General features: G+C 44.4%; 1 protein-coding gene across 2 annotated transcripts in view; it reads right to left on the bottom strand.

Moving 5' to 3' along the window:
- The window catches only part of LOC119445857 (5'-3' exoribonuclease 1), an 89,853-nt gene that overhangs the window by 25,151 nt on the left and 43,776 nt on the right, over window positions 1–20,926 (bottom strand). For both annotated transcript variants that reach the window (XM_049663678.1, XM_037710160.2), the window contains exons 21-26: window positions 16,086–16,160; window positions 15,214–15,301; window positions 14,350–14,463; window positions 9,277–9,375; window positions 8,136–8,315; window positions 5,179–5,261 (exon numbers count right to left, since the gene is read on the bottom strand). In XM_049663678.1, coding sequence (XP_049519635.1) covers window positions 5,179–5,261; window positions 8,136–8,315; window positions 9,277–9,375; window positions 14,350–14,463; window positions 15,214–15,301; window positions 16,086–16,160 — 639 coding nt within the window. The remainder of the gene's footprint in view (window positions 1–5,178; window positions 5,262–8,135; window positions 8,316–9,276; window positions 9,376–14,349; window positions 14,464–15,213; window positions 15,302–16,085; window positions 16,161–20,926) is intronic.

Raw genomic sequence — 20,926 nt, 5'->3', positions numbered from 1 at the left:
GAACATTTTACAGCAAAGCTGTATACCTCTTGTTGGTCAGAAAATTTAGTGGCCTAAAAACAAAACTCCAAACCCCATACCAGCTGTGCGATAGCTTCGCCGAGCTGGGGGAGAGAGAGCTGAGAGAGAGTGAAAGCAGAGCATAAAAATAGCATCACGCAGCATAGCGGATGCGAGGTGGAGAGGAGGAGTCAAGGCATGTGGTAGTGGGACGCGTAGAGCTGCTGCCGACGCTGATTGCGCCTGGTATCCGTGACTGCAGCTGATGCCTCTGGCGGCGGTTCGGCAGGTTTCGACCAGACAGCTGGACACTAGTTGCTTCCGAAAGACTGAAGCGAGAGCTTCCCGAGTTTAGCTTGAGGCAAGTCGAGAGCTTGCGTAAGCGAAGAAATGAAGATCTGGAGGCTTGTGAACGAGGCTGGTTGAATTCATTGCGATACTACGCAGAACATCGTGAAGAAATCCTGAGTGCCAGGAAACTAAGTGTGTGGTTTTCCACTACTTTACTAGGATTTCCCGAGATCCGCTGGTCCCTGGGGTTTACTGTAGCAGAGCCACGCATAATTTTTACAGCGAAGCTGTATACCTCTTGTTGGTTGGAAAATTTTGTGGCGTAAACACAAAACGCCAGGTTAACAATTGAAGGCAAACGGCATATCTTTCTGTGCAACACACACACACACACACACACACACACACACACACACACACACACACACACACACACACACACACACACACACACACACACACACACACACACACATGTGCGGGCCTTGAAAATTGTTGCTTTGGTTATAGTGCGGTACCGCTTATAATGCGGATATTCGCGACTCCGGCGACTTACGTTATAAGCGGTCTGCACTGTATTAATTCCCAAACTTTGCGGAGAAATGCATTGGCGTTCCAGTTAGGTTCTTAACAAAACGTCACTTTATGCATTGAAGCACAAAATTAACTGGAACGCCAATGCATTTCTACGCAAAGTTCGGGAATTAATATCTCGAAACTGGTGTCATCCTAGAATTAATTCTAAGTGGATCCGCCTTGCGAACTGCATGGCTACAATTTGTAAATTGCAATATGGGCCATCAGGTAATTAGTTAAAAAGTTAATTAGTGAATTTCTGTTAATTATTTGATTATGCATTTCAATTTCTTGTGCAAGTAATGTCCACCTCCTCGAGTAGACCAGCTCATGAACTATAATTGTGCTGTCTGCCACAGGCAACCTTTAAGAATTTTTGAAAGTTCGCTGAAACGCCCTGTATATACACACACCGGGTGTCCCAGCTAAATGTAGCCGATGTTGTAAAAACCATGGAGTTTGCTAGGAGGCTCAAACTAACTCAGTGGTGTTTAGGATCGCGTGTCTAGTCTGCGGTATTTTTTTCGTTTTGCAAAGTCAATTAATTAGTATAAACCAATTTCCTAATTTTTAAATATTGGCTTCGCCAAGAAAGTGTCAAGACTAAAGTTGTAGATCAGATTTAAAAATGGCTGACTGAAGTGTTTGCAAAAGTGTTTGCAACTAAGTACCATTGATCGAGCTTCTTGTGACTGCCTTTAAAGAAAGCACGCAAAATACAAAAACAAGCGCGTGATAGCACCACTATTACAGTGCCCTCAGATGACCGACCAGTAAAGGAGATTGTTTGCATGCTTTTTTCGAGACTCGCGTGCCCTGTCGCAATCGGGCGCACAGAGCGAGCAGCGGTGATGAAGGTCTGTCGCGCTTCGAGGTAACGTGGCATAAACATATCATTCGCTCCACTTGTGGAATGAAGCCCGAACACGCAAGACAAGGTAAAAAAATAAAAAAATGAAGAAGAAGCAGCAGCTTGGGCTTGAGTAAATGTTGAGGGCAGAACTCTTTAATCGGGAGGAAAATGCAATTGTCATGTTCTTCTATTCGTTCGCAATCTTATCTTACTAGCGAGAGTTGGCTACCAGAAACGCCAAGCCCGTCCTGGAACTGTTGTACAGATACGTGGATTTAGTTTCTTGATCGGTCATCTGGGAGTGCTTAAATAATGGTGCTATCACGTACTTGATTTTGTATTTTGCGGGCTTTCTTTAAATACAATTACGAGAAGCTCCATCAATGGTACTTGGTTGCAAACAGTTCAGTCGGCCATTTTTAAATGTGATCTACAACTTTCGTATTGGCCCTTTCTAGGTCAAGCCAACATTTAAAAGGTTAGGTAATTAGTTCATACTAATTGACTTTGCAAAACGAGAGGAAAAAAAACTAACAAAAAAAAAAACTGCAGACTAGGACACACGATCCTCAACAACACTGAGCTGGTTTGAGCCTCCTAGCACACTTCGTCATTTTCAAAACATTGACTACGTTTAGCTGGGACACCCTGTATACATACATACTTAGTGACGCATCACCATGCTTTCATATATAAAAGGAAAGCCTGTCTAGCAACTCATTCAGTTCATTCTAAGACTGCCATAGGTAGACCACAGAAATTAAAGACACTAGAAGAACAGCACGAATACAGTGCTCGACCATGTGTGGTGTCTGATACAGCTTCGCTGGACATTCAAGTGCGCAGGGCGGGATGGCGGCCAATATATATTTTTTTGAATACCTAGCTTTGAAATCAAATACGAAATAAAAATATAATATTCAACAATATCAGAAATTTTTTAATATTCGAAACATCCCTAGTTTGAAGTTATCAACACGGAATGGCAGATACTGCACATTTTTAAGGGGGGACACGGCTTTCGGTACCAACTTTCTTGTTTCTTGGTGGATGTCAATGAAAATTGGTACATAGAATAAGAATGGCTCTATGATGCTTTCATAAAAATTTCAAAGCGGTGCCATGAAAACTTTTTGCTAGACAAATTATTTCTTTCTTGAGCCTCGTGGAGGGACTGGCGGATTTACGAAATCAATTGAAAAGTTTGTTAAATACTGTATGCACAGCCAAATGTATGCAGAAGGGGATAGCGTTCTCGAAATAATTTTTTTTCAACACTAAAATTTGTAGTTTATGTTTTCTCCAGTCCCACTGCAGTGAGCACGCTTACACTGCAAACAAGGAACCCTACTACGAATTCTTAAAACACTACGATAAAAAAAGAAGAGCGCTATCCCCTAAAATACAGTTCAGTGAGTCTGACAAAACAAACGCAATCAAAATGTGTAAAGTAGTTACCAAGATATCTGCTCCACGAGCTGAGCAACATGCCAAAAAAACTGTACTGAGAAAACAAGGTTCAAAGTTGTCAAAATTTAATAGGCACCAGGGTTATAGTCCTTTGTGTCCTTTGCGATGCGGCATCGCTTGACCATCTGACCTGATGGTCTGATGAGCTTTTGCAGCTTTCTTTTTCCGCATTGCATCTTTTTCGGCTGGGTTCCTGAACAGTTTCGCCAATACGCACGGATGATGTTCCATCCGTGCTTGAGGTGCCCAGCTGCACGTCCGCGTCGCGCTGCATGCCACCGTCATTGTCACTGCTGAAGTCGCCGGAGCAAACTTTGTTTTAGAGATCGGTGGCTTCGACTTACGAGCACCAAATTGATGCGCAGTCTTGCGTTTCTTCTTGAACAATCGCCGGCCCATGATAACAGACGAGAGCCGTTCTCCAAGCTAAGAAGGGCCGAGCTTGACAACGTTTTTCGTTTCTCTAACAAGCGAGCGCCGGTCCGTTATCATGAGTGAGATACGATCTCTAAACCACGCCGCGACGAGTTGAAAAGACGCGAAATCGGCTCCTCAGCGCCGTCAGCGCGGCGAGCAGACGACCTTTCCGCCGGTTGCTAAGGGCAACCGCCCAGAAGACCAATCCGGAGCCGCGTACAGTCACGTGGCGCGCGCTGCCGATCAGAAACCGCCGCGAGACCTTGAAACTTTTGCTTGCTGTGCGCTTGCTCTTGCCTGGTGCAGCTGGCCGAGGCGCCAGATTTGAAGACGGAGAATCACGCTATCCATAGAGACCAAGATGGCGGCGCTAGGTTACGCGGTTGCGGAGATATCGCGGCTTGAAAAATGCCGTTTTTTCGCTATTTTCGAGAAACTCCTCGCCACCTTAGCTTCGATAAACAATTTTTTACATCATTTCCGCGCGATTTTCCGTGACGAAATTTTGAAATAAGATAGAAAAGAAGTCATACAAACTGAAAATGTGATTTTCAAAAAATCGTTTTTTTTGGGCCAAATATCGCGATGCGAAAGTCGCGTCCCCCTTTAAATCTTTCATTAAAAATCTCAGAGAATGTGAATTAAAAATATACTTTGTAAGGGTGTATTTCTATGCATGATTTGGGAGATGAATGATTTGTTCAAAACTTTTCCAGCAAGAATGACCAAAGATAGGTTGTATTGCATTGCCTTCAGGCATTGGCAAGTGAATGTCAAAACGGGTTCAACATCTTCAACATTTTTGCGGTGTTCGTGCTTTTGTTGCCCGCGTCACCATGACCTAGGCTGTTTTTGACCCAGAGAACATGTCCCAACGACTGATACCGTAAAATTGGTGGAAACACCCAACTCTTGCAGTCCCTGACACTTGTCTTCCTCACATGACACACATGAAACAACGGGAGCCAGTGTGTTAGTTGCACACCTATGACGACTTTGGCCTCAAGATGTCGACGCATGTGCACTGATCGCGTGCTTGATGGTGCATTCTGCTGGACTAACCTGTGGAAGGCTTCCTGTTTGGAATAAAATTAAATAAATTCTGAGGTTTTACGTGCCAAAAACATGATCTGATCATGAGGCATACCGTAGTGAAGGACTCCAGATAATTTTGACCACCTAGGGTTCTTAAAATGTCCTCAATGCATGGTACATGGGCGTTCTAGCATTTCGCCCCATCGAAATGCGGCCGCGGCGGCCAGGATTTGAGTCTGCGACTTCGTGCGTAGCAGCGCAACACCAAAACTACTAAGCAACCAGAGCGGGTTCCGTTTGGCTTCAAAGATTGGCACCAGCATCAGTGAACACGATCGCTCTGACGCACTTCTGTTTTTGGGTCCCAGTGTTTCATCGAGGAACTATTCCGCATATGCATTTTGGCTGGCCGGTATGCTCATATAAGAGGGGCAATAAATGCCCTTTCTGTATGCTCGCACTGGCCTGTGCTGTGTACTGTTACCAAGAGCACACGAGACCCCACAAATTGAAACTTGATCCGAAGCCCTACTTACTTTGCCAGATACTGCTTGAGTACTTCAAGGCACTTGGTCGAGTAGAGCCAAGAGTCATTCATTTTCTTTGAGTACCCAGGAATCTGCAAGTACAGAATGACACACAGCGCTTGAGTGATGCCACAAATGACAAGTGCACTAGGCCCACATCAAAACAAGTGTGAAATAACTTTTGAAATATGTTGCTTGATTGATTCTGGGGTTTTTACGTTCCAAAACCAGTTCTGATTATGAGGCACGCCGTAGTGGAGGGCTCCGGATTAATTTGGACCACCTGGGGTTCTTCAACGTGCACTACAACGCAAGCACACGGGCGTTTTAGCATTTCGCCTCCATCGAAATGCGGCCGCCGCGGCCGGGATTCGATCCCGCGATCTCGTGCTCAGCAGCGCAACGCCTTAGCTGACTAAGCCACCGCAACGGGTCTTTTGAAATATGTCCAGCTGGTTACAGATCTGAACAGAAGTGCCCAAAATATCTAGTTCTGTGCAGTGAATAGGCCTAACAGACACAGAGAAGTTAGTCAAACCTCATTATAATAAAATGGGTTGCAATAAACTAATGGATACAACGAAGTTTTTGTAATTTCCGTTCAAATTTACCTAGAAACCCACACATTCAAAATCTTTTCTTAGCAAAGCAAATGTTCTTTATACATGTTTCTATACATGTAGTTTCTTTAAAACTACTTGCGACAAGCAGTAGTTTTGCTTTGACTCAGTGCAAGGCTGTTGAAGATAAGAGCACCGGCTACAACGCGATGGACGGACAATTTGTTGGCGAGCAGCTGACTGGCGAAAAAATGAAAGGGATTTACGCACGCGGGGCCTTCGCCGCTGCTAACGATAATCAGTCATGAGATGACGAGAACTTCAGCTTCCGCACTGGTCTTGTGCTAAATATAAACAGGATTTGCTGATTCATTGAGTAAATAAAAGCGTGTTGACGTAGTTAAGCATTTGTTTATTGTTTTCTTGATACTCTCGATAATTCAACATTCGGTTAATCAGGACCTTTTAATACGGTTAATACGGGGGGGGGGGGGTTCCCGTGGCGCTTCATGGAGCTTAGCAGGGTTCCCTGGAGCGAACATGCTTGAGAACGCCTGCACTACTGCATACGCGCCCGAGCAAGACACGGGACTCGTAGTACAGATCTCACAGGCGATGAGAGTTCCACGATAGCCATTACCATGATGTCTGCACGCACTATGGCATACTAAAGGATGCTATTCTAAACGAGTACGGATGCATTTCACATGCTTACTTCGAGTTATAATCAAAAAATGTTTTTTTCATGCTATCGAAGGTGCATTAAAGGTCCCTTTTTCCTGTAGTATAATGTAGTATACCTCGCATTATATTGGCAGTCACGCTATTTTCTTGCCAATGCAGTACGTCGACAACTGTGAGTCGGTCAGATGTCTCACAGTAAAGAAAAACAACAGGAGGGGGCTTGCTGCACAAGCTGTGCTGCTTGCATGTGGCAGATATTCACACAAAGTCAACAAGCATAAATGCTCTGTACCAAAAAGTCAAACAAGATTTTGCTCATTCATTACTGTAATGACCCAATATACTGTGTTTATTCGAATATAAGGCGAAGTTTTTCCCCCATATATTTAGCCTGTGGCTTTACGTCAGCGCACGCCACGATGCCGTGAAGCCATACTACAAGACATTTTTTTTCTCGGGATCCTCCAACTGGCACCCTCACTTTATAATCGTGACCGCCTTATTTTCGAATAAATACGGTATTAGGCGTATTTTTAGGGGTGTGTGAATATCCCAATTTTCGAATACGAATACTTAGCTTCGAATATCGAATAATGATACGCACATGCATTTATTAGCAAGTTGGGTAAATTTGTTATGTTGGAACATTGCAATTACATTGTCAATGTTAAGAAACTAGACAGCCGCTATACTAAAACATTGTGTCTTTGGCTCATGTTAACTTGGAAAACTTGGTAATCCCCACTAGCTGTCCTCGCCAGCCTGTGCCTTATTACACTGCATCAAATGCACGTAAACTCAGAGGCATTTAACCCTGTGCCAGTCGTCACTCATCGCACGAGCTGTCAAGCAATAAGCTCAGAATTGGGGGAGGCACTGCAAAGAAGTGCACCCTTGCTGTCCGCAAAACCTGTGCCCCGCGCCACTGAGAGGCTGACTTTTCGCAAAGTTTACACGTCTACTGGCTAAGCGTGCTTTACAGGCAAAATTTCGCTAGCAGTATGAAATAATCGCAAAATTCAGCACTAAATAGCCCAAATGTGATAGAAACAAATGCTAAGAACCGTGTTCGCTCCCACATGTTCCTACAATATATTCGATTTCATTCGAATATTTGTATCCAACCGAATATTCGAACATTTTCGAATATCTATTTATCGAGTCGAGTACAAATATTAAAAATATAATATTCGATAACATTAGAACTTTTAGAATATTCACACACCCCTACTTATTTTCTACCTTGTGTAAAGGCGTTGACGATGACATAGCCACCCCAAAAATAATTGCGCTTCTTTTTTTCCTTGAAGGAAGGAGCCGTGCGTAAATGGAACATTTCTAGCTCAATAAGTTCAATCCTAGCGTTGCAACATGTGGCCAGTGCTGCTACTATTGGATATGTATCCTCGTACTCTAGCTTGTGTCTGCCGCTAGTTTGTCTCTGCTACACTAAATCGCATTATTTTTACACCGGGGATGTACTCTCGAGCACTCATTTTTGGGGATACAATCAGTTCCTGGATATATTGCATGACTCGGCACCGTACGCATCGAAGTGTATGGCCGCCGCCATTTCCGGAAACTGTGCAAAGATGCCCACGTCGTGCTCAGTCACGCGAAATCTTGTGAAAGTGATCACATTCCCTGAAGTGATCTCTCGAGAATACTGCTTCTGCTCTCATAAAAAGCTATGTTCTACAAACCATATGTCCCAGTTATTACCTCTTCAGATGTCTTGTTGAACTTCAGATGCAGGCCGACATTGACAAGGGAAGCCGAATCAGCCTCCTTGCTGTTCATCTGAACATACACAGTGCCCGTGATGCGAGACACAAACTGCGCATTGACCCCGAGCTGTTGCGATAGCTGATGGGCGTTCATGTAATGGACTTGGCACAGATTCTGAAAATAAGACAATAGAGGCAATAGGTTTGGTTACAGTTTATAAACTTGCATATGCACATTCCTGGAAGCATATAGCAAGAAAATACAGTGAAACCTATCTAACAAAACCCGATTTTATGAGCTTAAAATTTTTATTGTTATGAAGTGCTTTTGATTCTGCAGTACATAATTACAGAGACTAATGCGCTGAAAACCTCCAAGCAACGAGTTAAACTCAACATTCTGCCTGATTTAATTAAGTTTTTGCAAAAAATATGGGTAAAATACAGGTCTGAGAAAACCTGTTGTGCTTACAATGCCTTGAAGCTAATTAAAGTAATGCTACAGTAAATGTTACTGCACTGGTTGTAGACAGACTGCTTTCATTTTTGCCCGTTGCAGGGTCTCAGCTTAAGCTAAGCACTGAAGCACAAGATCGCGCCAGCTACTCTGCTGTAGACGAGCTGAAACATGTGCTGCCTTATCAGTGTAGCCTTAGTCTGCAATTTCTTATTTTGAAAAGGCCCATGCCAGCAAAGCTTGCATCTTTTTTTCAGTCTTGAATAAATATGTTATTTGCATGAGCGTTTTAAATGTTTACGATTCAGAAGTTCCCAGTTTAACGAAGTATTCCTCAGCTCCCATTAACTTCATCAAATTAAGGTTTAACTGCATAGCACATGCACAAAGCCATGACTCTTATTTGTACTAATAGACTGAGACTGCTGGTGATTAGTAATTGTGTGGGCAACCATGACAAAATTTAAGGTCATATATATTACGCTACTGAAAAATATTGCCGGCAAAACGTTTTAACAAACTCGCCACCTGATGGCTGCGGTGAAATGCGATAAATACACTTCTTCCACATTTAATTCAGACATTATAATATCCATGAAATTTGAATGTGGCGGTATAAAAACAGGATGCAGAGAGAGAAAGAGAGAGAGAGAGAGAAAAAAAAAGTTGTAACATTCACCCTTTCATTCCGGATGATGCCATCCAAACTTGGCTCGAAGGGTATTGTAAACTTGACTAGGATACGCCCAGCTTTGTTGGCTGGTTTGGCATCGACAACCTTTTCAGGAGACGAAAAAAATGAAGTAGTTTAAACACACTCAAGCTACTTCAATACATGGCATATAATTCAGAACACCCATCATACACTATCACGAAACCACCCCAGCACACTGTAATCCTACAAGCCCAGTATTGAAACTCTATTCAAATGGTACCTTTGACAAGCCCCTTGGAATGAATTCAGGCACAATGTATTAAGAATAAACTTGAACCAACACATTTGCGACGCATTGAGGTCCAGAAAGAGAATTTGCAAAGACCCGATAACAACAGGTTTGAGGTCAACTGCAGTGAAAATTTGGATCGTGCACTGCTTGGCAAACAGTGGCAGTGCGCGCAGAGTGCTCAGAGATATCGTTATGATGAAATGAACAAGAGCAATGTAAAAGAGATGGGCTTACGAAACAACCAGTCTAAACCAGAAGTTGATCTAAATGTAACAGTAGACTAATAATTCAACCCCGAGGGGACCAATAAAATTTATGAAATATCCGGCTGGTCGAATTAAACATGAGGCAGAAAGAAACACTGAAACATACTGCTGGTTCACTTAGCAGTATTTGTCAGATTTCAAAACACCCCTGAATGAAATGTGCACCCTGAAGTGGAAATGAGACTAGAGCTCCTTAACAAAATATAAATTGATGCGGACACAATTTCTAAAGAAAAAATAGCACGCCTCTGATTCTGGGAATCCGTATAAGATAAAACCACCAAACTTTACCTTTCACAGCATGAAAATTTATTTACACATTTTATCGTCTTAACTTTAAGAAGGCACTACATTGCTGTATATGGACCACTACTTGTCGATTTCCGTACGGTCCATTGTGCGTTTCGTAATCTGCACTTATCAAATGACTCCGCAACACTTGCAACAAGGATAGTGACCCACGCCTAAACTACCCAATTTGCTAGTTTGTCCTGCCACACACGCAAGCGATTCTCTGAAATGCCAAAAACATGAGATGTGACTTGTTGTCGCTAGCTTAGCATGTAGGACAAGTAAACTCATCGTTTGAATGAGCTTTCGTAATCGAACTGAAAGCAGTGCATCATCGCCATGCTATGCGAAGACTGTTTTGTTGCCATCTCATGTTGACAATGTGATGACGCTGGCTAGGCTGGCTTTGACGGTAAGCTGTTGTGAATGTCGCAAGCCTGCTGTTGCTTTTGTATCTGATTGCATTGACAGGCAATTTTCAAACCAATAATACAGTGGAACCTCATTGATACGATTCTGCGTAATACGTTTTTCCGGCATGATACGTTTTTTATTTTCCCAATATATATCAATTTAGTTGGATAATAAGTTGGATGATACAATTTTCGGATGATACGCTTTATTTTCCGGTTCCCGTGAAGATCATATCGAGAGTCCACTGTATATATATATATAGAAAAGGGGGTGGAGGAATCATTAGAATAAGGTTCTTAGAATAGAATCGAGCTGCGCCGTTCTGGTAATGTCTACCGCGGACTCTGCCAACGCAACTGTAACACTGGACTTGAAATTCCCGCCACCGTGCACGGGGTCTTTGAACTTGAACTTTGAACTTTATTTGAACTTTGGGTCGTGATTGTTACGGAAGCAGACCATGCAAGTGCGGCTTCCCATACATTTAGTTGCTTTGCAGAATTGCTGTGCAAAGGCTTAAGTGCTCTTAGCGACCTTTGGCCTATTATAAATGTGTCCCACAGGGGACTCATCAAAAAACTTTTCAAGGGCACCTGAAAGCAAAGTTTAGGCCTGCAAGCAAGTGCAGCTGCAGCAAATGTGTCGGGCAATGCTGTTGTTGCAGTGCAAAGGCTGTACACTGAAATGGACCCAACTTTCACCAAGAACATTACTGTTGTGTATGATGGGACATAGGTGATGTGTGGTCACAGTACCGTATTTTCCGGTCTATAAGTCGCACCTTTGTATAAGATGCACCGCCCCCCCCTCCCCCAAACGGCAGTTTTCAGGGGAAAAAAAAAGTATATAAGTTGCACCGGTGCATAAGACGCACCTGTTCGTTCGGTAAGCGATTAAAAAAAATTACACTGACGTTTCACTCCGTGTTCATAGTGAAATCTTTTAGCGCGCACAATTGACACGGACACAGTGAATGGGGACACACGAGTGCTCGTGTGTCCCCCTTCACTGTGTCCGTGTCAATTGTGTGCGCTAAAAGATTTCACTATGAATTCGTACCAACTCGCTTAACTATCAGTTCTGCTGCATTTCACTCCGTGAACGCGGGTCACGTGCAAGTGTATGGGTGCCATATAATATTTCCACTCCGGGCGCATTTCTGCCATCGTGGTTGCCGTGATGCTCAATATAAAGTCTAAGAGCGATAACATCGTCTCTGCATGCTGTGTGCTGTATGTGCTAGTGAAAGCGTGCCGCAGTGAGCCGAATCGCGCACAAGGGAGGAACGTGGGAAGGCAGCGTGGGAGGAAGGGGGAGGCTTATACTCTGGAAGCAACAGCGTAATTTGTGCAGCAGCGCACGCCATATTTTGACAGCGATCTGCAGGTACACGACTTCGGAGTCGGTCGACTCGCGGTCGGCCTGCCACCGCTTGCATTGCTGCTCCATCCTTCTCGCACGGTGCTCAGCAACTCAACCACGAGAAGAACCCCGCACCTCGATAGCACTCAAAGAACCAGTAGCAATCAAGTCAACCAGTGCGCTTCGCGTGGCCATAACATTGAATCCGATTTTGGCGACAGTTCTTCCAGGGGGAGGGGGGGGGGGGGGAAGAGACACTGTTCCACAAGACCCACCGACGAAAACTTCAGAAAAAAAAAAAAAAAGTCTTATCCCGGAAACTATAGTAGTCACATTGCTGTGGTGACAATCATAAGAGTTTTACACAGGCTTGGCACTGGACTTCGTCGTTTTGTGCAACCCACATTGTGGGTGCACATAGGACGAAAAAAAAAAAAAAGAGGACAAGGACTACAGTGTATGAAAGCAGGCTCATCTATGCCAGAAGAACACAGAAGTAAAACCAGGCACGATGAAGGTGGAAGCTGCTCTTTTGCTATTTGGCTGTTCTTTGGGAAAAAGTCATCTGCAGTACATGAACGTCGTCTGTGGTGGTAACAGCTGCGCATTCCTATTGTTACGTGAGGATGCCACTCATGGATTCTTTTCATTTTCCAAAGAGGACTGCATCAATCACATGCAAAAGAAGATGGGAACTGCCCTACGTGGTGTTGTCTCGAAAGGCAAAATACAGTAACTACTTGCTCGGTGGCAGGGGGGGGGGGGGGGGCTTACCCAAGACATCATCAAAAAGATAACAACATACTATGAATAGCTCTGCGAAACAACAACACTGAGGACATGCAGAGGGAAGTCATGGCTACATTCCATCACATGACATCGACTGAGGAGGAGAAAAACCACAGCCTTTGTCCCCCAGGACCTACGAGCTGTTAATAGGCACATGGTGGCAGTGGCTAAAAGAGAGCCTCAGCCTACCCACAAGTACAAGCTAAGACGCCATGTAGCTGCAGCAATATTGACAATTTTCCAGTTTTTCTGAGCCTTTCTGCTAGCCTTAACTGCTAGAGCAATGCAAAGGGAGGAAGACGCAAAATGCAGCAGGAAGCTTGCACTCTGTGATCTGGTCTATCCACCTAAAAGACGAAAATGCATCGCTGATAGCAGCAGAAATGGCTGTAAGCGAAACAGTGTGCCCTTTTAATAGTGGCACTCTTCATGCCTACACAGAGTTCAGTTCCTCCCGTAACAACCTGCAGGACATGTCCTTCATCGAGCATGAAAAAGATGCTTTCCGCAAAACGAAAGCACGGAAAGCAGCTCAGACGGAGAACAGAGCCAAGAAGCCAAAGCCAACCTGACACAAAGGACTACAAAAGTGGTGGCTTCTAGACAAATAAATGTAGTGCATAACTTCAAACGCCTTTTTCTCTGAACTGTATTTTGAACCCCATACCGGGCTTGCAAAGCTGATATCTCGACAATCGTTGCAAATATTTTTAACCCTGTTAGTTTTATTATGCTAGAAATGGTTTTAGGCACAGAAAATAAGACACGGATGACAGAATAAACGACACCGACTGGCACATTGGTGCGCCAGTCCATGTCTTTTATTCTGTCATCTGTGACTTATTTTCTACGCCTAAAACTCTTTCTAGTCATGTACCAACTAGCCTGACAGCAGACGTTACTAAGCTACATTTATTATACTCTTTAGACAATGCTGCACAGAGTGACATTATTATTTATTTAACCTGACATTATTATTTATTTAGCCTGTTATATTTTATGAAGTGCTAATTTGTGAGTAAACAGTTTGAATCTGATCAAATTACCTGACAAACAATGTAAATTAAAAATGATCTTGCTAGGAAAAACAGTTTTTTTCTTTTTGTTTAAAAAAAGGGGGTGAATGTCACAGTGTGCAGCATGCATTTGAGAATATATTCAAAGCTCAGTGGAACTTCTGTCATAATTATCAAGCTCCACAGGCTGCTTGCAGCAGCTAAAATGGAAAAGGTTGTAATCAAAAGAGTTTTTAAGATATCACTGTCATATTTCAGAGATCTTCAGAGACCAAATTTCATCAATATCGCTTTGTAAATGAGGAAGCAGGTCCTGATCCCCATGTCCCACTTTAAAGGGACTGAGCAAACGCACTGGCAAGTACCAGAGTCGGCTCTCCTGTATATCTTACTCCGCGGTCTTTGACTCCTAAAATGATGCAAATGCGACTGAGAGTTCATTGTTGCCGCATAGCACTATCAGTGTGCAACCATAAATGCAGCTCCATGGATGACATAGGCATAGCACTTCTATGACATGCAACTGATGAGTATACACAGCTACATAAAAATGAATGTACTTCGCAATTTTATTCTTTGAAAGAGCTGCCTCCAGCTCCCGTTTTCCTTCTTTTGTGCATTTGTGTGATAAGCAAAAATTATGAGAGTAAAGAAAAGTTGACAATACCATTCCTTGGCTGCCATAATGGGGATTGCCAATCATGAAGCATGTCTTTCCAACTGGGAACAGCTCTTCAACTGTTTTGAACTCTACAAAGTCTGGAGCCTTTTCAGTGATGTCCTGAAAAGAAGAGCACACCAACTGTATGAACAATGGTGATTCCTTCCCCAGCTAAGTATTTCAGGGTACACTGAAACAACCGACAAGGAAAATGAATATATTACAAAGTTAACATTAAGCTTTAATAATTCAACAGTGCAAATATGAAAACTTCATTTCCCCACTATTGCCCTTGGTGTCATTTTGGCTGTTACTGTACTTGAACGCAAGCCCTTCCGTTATGCTATGCATTCGCTAAATAGAGAATGTGGCAATGCGTGGGGATGTTCAAATAATGAAATAATGAATAGTGAACTCTCGAATCGATTTTGGATTCGAAATTTCGAATATTCGCACACTCCTACATTTCAGGGGACACGTACGCATTTTATTACAGGTGACTTGAGAAGCTAGATCACAGCAACTTTGGTGCTGCCAATTTCGCCTACTTCAAGAACTAGTCTGTCTGTATAAACTTGCTTGAAATAAGTATCCTGTCGCATCATTTCAACATCAGAAGTCTTCCAACGGTATGGGGCAACACCACTTTCTAGGCGGTGTACAAGGTCTCGCGGAAATATTTTTCGCGACACTTCACGCAACATTCGTAAAATGAGCCCAAATTTGTAAACTTGACACTAAAGATTTGGGAGGGTCGGCAGGTATGAATCCACCAACGGGTCTCAACCAGATAGTGAGCCGTCTTCAGTGCGCCCTTTAAAGGCTGATCCACTTGCAAGAGGCATCCGTGGTTCCAACAAGATGGCTTACCTTCACAATAGACTGCCGTGCAAATGGGACGCTGAGCTCTGCCCACTGCTTCTCAAGTGTGATGCGGCCCTTGGATGTACAGGTGTACCTGACGGTGATGGGTGAGAGAGATGCGCACTGTTACATAAGCATGGTGACATTGAGAGCTTGTGGGAGAAGGCGAAAGAGCGGAGAGACCATAAACAGCCACAAAAGCAGAACCTCGATGACACCGTTAACGGTGCTTTTTTGACAAAATTGAATATAACAGCCCATTCTGTAAACAATGCAACAATCTGCAATGACTGGGCGTGTGCGCCGAGTCTTACTGCCTTACGCGTTTAGAAGAGAGTGACCACTAGGAAATTTACACCAATAAAGGCAGATAAATATACTAAATGAACAACGTCTGACGCCGCCAGCACTAAGACATGTACTACCTCTTTAATATGGTGGCTGAACAATCGCAACATCCGAGTTCCTTCTGGTACATTTTGTTGGAAAATAGGAGCGTCCACTAACTACACCATTACACACATTGCTTAGGACCAGTTTGAAAAAAATAAAATAACAAAGGCAGAACCCTGGCAGCACTGTTAACAATGGCAACTGTTTTTCCTGGCTGGCTTCTAGCTACGCACAAGGTTACTACGGATAATCGTAGTGGCAAGTCATCACAGCTCTGTGGCATAAAACAAGTAGTCAGAAAAGCCAAGCCTGGAAGCTCCAGCTGGTGTGAACAGTACTACGACCAATGTGGCTTCCTGATAAACTTCCCTCAATTATACGGACCTCATGACAACCTGAATTTACTGTATCGCTAAGGTGATAAACAGTAACGCTAATGAGCAGAGGGACTAAATGAAAGAAAGTGAGAGTAGCAAATCGCTTACTTTCGACCAATCAATGTTTTGCAAAAGACCAGGATGTCAACTTCACCGACGTTTACGCCATAGCGTGTCAGATACCTGGAAAATAGAGGGAGGACAGAAAGCATCAGACAAAGAGCATCATGGGTGATCATTACCTTTCACCATAGAGTTTCTCACTATAACACCTAGAGGGTAAACTGGCGCCACCGTCTATGCGAGTTTCTTAAAGGGCGCCGTTCCCTCATGGGAATGATGGGATATGTGTCTCCGAGGCTTGTGTTGGCTGGTGTTGAACGAGGCTTCATCTAAAACGTGGATATGGCTACACAAATAATGCGTTCTTAAAATAAAATCTGCATAAAAGGCTTTCATTCACCCATATTACATCTCTCAATAAAGTTCACTCACCTATAATGCAGCATCAAGCGAAGAAAAGCAAGAACAGACGACAAGTTGTTCCAAAGCGAGCGATAATGTTGTCTGCCCTCCAACTTTAGCTGCCAGCTGATACTTTTTACGTTTCCTATAATTGCACATCCAATAGTAAGTCCTTAAAATTAAACAAAACATGTTTTGTGTAATAATAAAGCTAAATCAGCTTTTCACGTGCTGTTTTAGCAGGAAATAAATCATTGTGACAGACGGAACGGTGCTAGCCAGGCGCGTCTTCAAGGCTTTCTGGCTCTCCGAGAACGATGTCAATCCGAAGTCACAATATACCGGCATTCCCATGGATACCACAGCGCAGCAGCGCCAGTTTTCCCTCTAGGTAATGTAGTGAGAAACTCTATGCCTTTCACAAAATGCAATTTGCCACCATTATGGTACAGATGCATTACAGGAGAACCTCAACGCTACGAATCTCTCAGGATGGGCGTGAAAATTCGTACCGTATTAATGCGTGTATAATCTGCACCAAAAAACTAGAAAAAAATTAATATAGTTGGGGTGCAGGTTATATGTAAATTTTGCCTTAGGGTGTAGATTTACGGCAGTGTGTGTCTCGCTGCCGTGAAGCCACACCTCACGGAAAGGTTTTCTGTAATTCAAAGTTCCATCATAGCCCACCCCTTTCGGCACCCTTGCGTGTTGAAGCTCCCTTCTCCCTTCCTTTATGTTCGTCCATTTTCCTCCTCTTTATAGGTAACCATTTAGAATTTAGTAGTTAGCAAACAGTGTCACATCTACCACAACCTAGCAACATGAAAATTTGGGAGACAGCCGCGAGGGAGGGAAGGAATTCAAAAAATATTTTCACCACCACCCTTCCCGCAAAAAAGGGGAAACTGCCGATGGTGCCCTGCATTTCAGCGGCAAGAACATAGTTCTGATGCTTTTGTGAAGCGATGTGCATCTTGATGTTGGCTTTGCCGCCGTGAGAAACGCTTACATCACAGGCGCACGGGGTACAGAATCCATACTGTCACCTTTCTGTTAAGTGACAAAGCACGAAAACTGTCGTGTATGATTGCAGAAATACTTGCAATACTTCTTGGCTTTTGAAAGCGCCATCAATCGTTCAACATTCCGCAATTCACTCCACAACCTGACAAAGCCAACTGAAGCCTAGCGCACCCACAATCATATAATCGACTACATGGATTGCTAAAAAGCGCGATCCAGCCTGAGACGAACTAATCTGGAAAATACAATATAGTAGCGCCTGTCGGTGGCTCGGGTCCGTGTTGGTGCCGGCGGCCGCTAACTCGAATCAAGGTGCATGCTGGTGACTAACTGCTTCCGCGCTGCATTCCACCATGGTTATATTATAGGGCGTAATAGGATTATAGCAACAATGCGTAAAAAAAAAAAAAAAGAACATACGCTTTGCTGCGGCGGCCACTTTTCAGGAGATTTGTGGTAGGGTCCATACAATCGGGAGATGTGATCGAAATTCGGAAGGCTCGTGGACAATTCGGGGAAGTTGGCAGGTATGCAGTGCACGCGCTGCCAGAACAAATTTCAATTTGAATTTGTGGATTGCGTATGGTGTGATCATACGTGACCTGTTCCTGCGGTGCTTGCTTGGTCCACGCGATTCTTGACACATGGTGGAGCGCTAAATCACTGTTGGGATCTTCCGTTGCCCATGTGAGGGCAGCTCCATCCGCGCAGTCATCCTCTGTCGTGTGCATGCTAGCTGCGAATTGGTCCAATTTACGTCACATGTCAACGCGACTGATTCGGCCGTGATCACGTCTGTTGTGCAAGTCCAGCTTTATTGAAGACCTCCTGGCCGAAGATACGACATGGACGAGAGGTGCATCCGCGAATGGAGACTGTTATTGCAAAGATTTTAGCGTTATGTGCAGTTATTTCCGCAAGTTACACATGCGGAATTTTTTTTTCTTTTCAGGCTGTGTTAATTGGAAGTGCAGGTTATACACGGTGGCAAGTTATACACAGAAAAATATGTTATCACCTGAAATTCCCATCACCCAACAACATTAAATAATCAGAAAGGATGCCACAATTAAATTTTGCTAAAAATTTCCGATTTCAAGATCTGCCTGGTCATCTCAAGTTCCTGTCGTTGCTGTGTATTACCTGCTGCATGATGGTGATAAGCACATGATTTGAGCGCAATAATGGTATCTGTTTTCTTTGTGGCAGCGAAGCTACTCCGTATTACGCAATAGCTACCCCCCCCCCTCTCTCCTCATTAATTTGTTGTGCCTCGCTTTCGTTAGGAGGCAGTCTGTCGGCTTTCCAAATGTCATGCATGCAGCCGCTAGCTGCTGCGTCGATTCGGCATCAAACCATAACTTTAGTGGCCAACGCCTGATGAAGCAGCGCTGATTAGGCCTAAAGGCATAGCCAATAAGTGTGGCTGTGACAAAAATTTGCCGCTGGCCAATGTGGTAACAGGCCGCAAGCCATTGCGGAATGCTTGCTGCTAAATATGCTCGTACGGTTGGCTCATCAGTGATCGTTCCTGAGATAACGCGTGCGGGTTAGATCGATGGCTGTTGAAGCAACATGAAGTTAGTCATCGCATATCCAACACGAGCTGCTTGCCTGTCGGCAACTACTTGGCCGTAACTTCATGCATGCTTTCGCACTTTACAAAATACACATTGCTTTTGTTGCCCTTCCCTCTGCCCGCATCTCGTTATCATTTTGATCAGTCTTGTTGACCCGGCCGAACCTTGTACTGACAGAAGCGGTTCAGCTGACGTGGCGCCAGGCTTTAGGCACTGTGAGTGTGCAATTCCCACATCGCACCGACGTAGGGGAGCGCATGTAGTGACAAAGTCCGCTACTGCGTCAGCGGGGGCGGCTCTCGTCCACGGCACGCTCAGTGCTCCTTTTGTACCGAAAACGATGTGAAACACTCGCTTGGGTGGCGTTGAGCATGAGGGGCTCCGCAGTGCACGCGACACTGCGTGCCTCTCTACACCGAATACCGTATTTAATCGATTGTACCGCGAGTTTTCTTCCAGATTTCTGCTACTTGAAGTCAATCCTCGCGTTACAATCGAATACCAAAATTCAAGAGAGAAAAAGAATGCATAGAAAGGCAGGGAGGTTAACCAGATGTAGCTCCGGTTGGCTACCCTGCAAGGGGGGAAGGGGTAGGGGGATAAAAAGAGAGAGTGGAAGGGGGGGCAAGAGAGAGAGAAAGAGAGACGAGCACAAACAAACTGTGTACACTATAGAGTGGTAGGGGGCAGAATTCTTAAAGTATATCGTGAAGGCCGTAGACCGCAAGAACCTTAGTAATGCGAGCAAGGCCTTCAGCGCGGATGTTCTATCGGAGCACTGGCCTAAAGCTTTTACAGTAGCCGACGGATTTTTCCGACTCCAAAAATTCGGACTTGTTGGATAATCCGGACTTCTTAGATGTACCATCAGGATTCCTATAGAACTAATGCATTTTCGCGACCGATTTTTTGGATGAATCTAGGTGCCAATGTTCGATTTTCCGGACTAAATCGCTCGCTCCGAGCCACGCTACCCGATCTTGGGGGCCGCCATGTTGGATTTTCCGCTGGCTTGGCCGAGCTTGGCTTCCAGTGCCCCCCTGTATAGCCTTCAAGATTAGTACACGCACGCTATCCTCCTGTCTCCGAGGCAATGCCCGCTCTTCCTTGGCCGACAAAACATTCCAAAAAGCGGCACTTGCTTTTTTTTTTTTCCGGTCAGCTCAGCACTATCGTCATAATCACTTAAGCGAAATCCGTTTTTTGTTTTAGTTTTTTAAGTTTAGGTTGCGCCGTACGCTGTGTGTGGGTGAAAGCTTGCGACGGTCAGCCGGCAACCACAATTTAAAGGGACACTAAAGAGAAACAGGAAGTTCAGCTGGAATAAAAGAGGGACCTTCAGGAATGCATGCAGTTTTTGTTGTGTGCAAAAATATGAGTTATTAGCGGAGAAATTCGTAAACAAAGACCAAATACCTCTTCTTCAATTTCTCTCACCCCAGATTTGGCGCTGAAGCAGTGTCGTCACAGATTGCATTGCTCTCAGCGAATCAGAATGCGCCATGATACGTCACCGCTTGCGTAAACGGCCGAGGCGCTGGATGCATCATGGCTGCATGCATGGTCGCTGCGTTGTGTTCGCCGCGATGGATACCGTTGCTGCCGCTGAACCTTGCAATGAAGAGCTTGCCAGGGAAGCAGGACTGCATTTCAGCGATATTCAGTGAAACGGAGCGCGAAATGATCCTCCGTGCTCGAGCGGTAGGTGTTCGCGCGTGCGATGGCGGTGAGCCGCCGGCCGCGCCGGCGTAAAGCAGAGCTTCGTTTTCGTCGACGGAAGGCGAAGTGTCCGGTCCACTAGGCGACGATGTTCCCGACAGAACAAGCGTAGAAAGTTGCGCACGTACTCGGTATGGTTATTTCGTGGCTTTATTTAGT

Source organism: Dermacentor silvarum, chromosome 3 (genome assembly GCF_013339745.2).
Source record: "Dermacentor silvarum isolate Dsil-2018 chromosome 3, BIME_Dsil_1.4, whole genome shotgun sequence".
NCBI classification, from domain to species: Eukaryota; Metazoa; Arthropoda; class Arachnida; order Ixodida; family Ixodidae; genus Dermacentor; species Dermacentor silvarum.
Note: the sequence above shows the minus strand (reverse complement) of the source record. Positions and strands in the feature narration are given on the sequence as shown.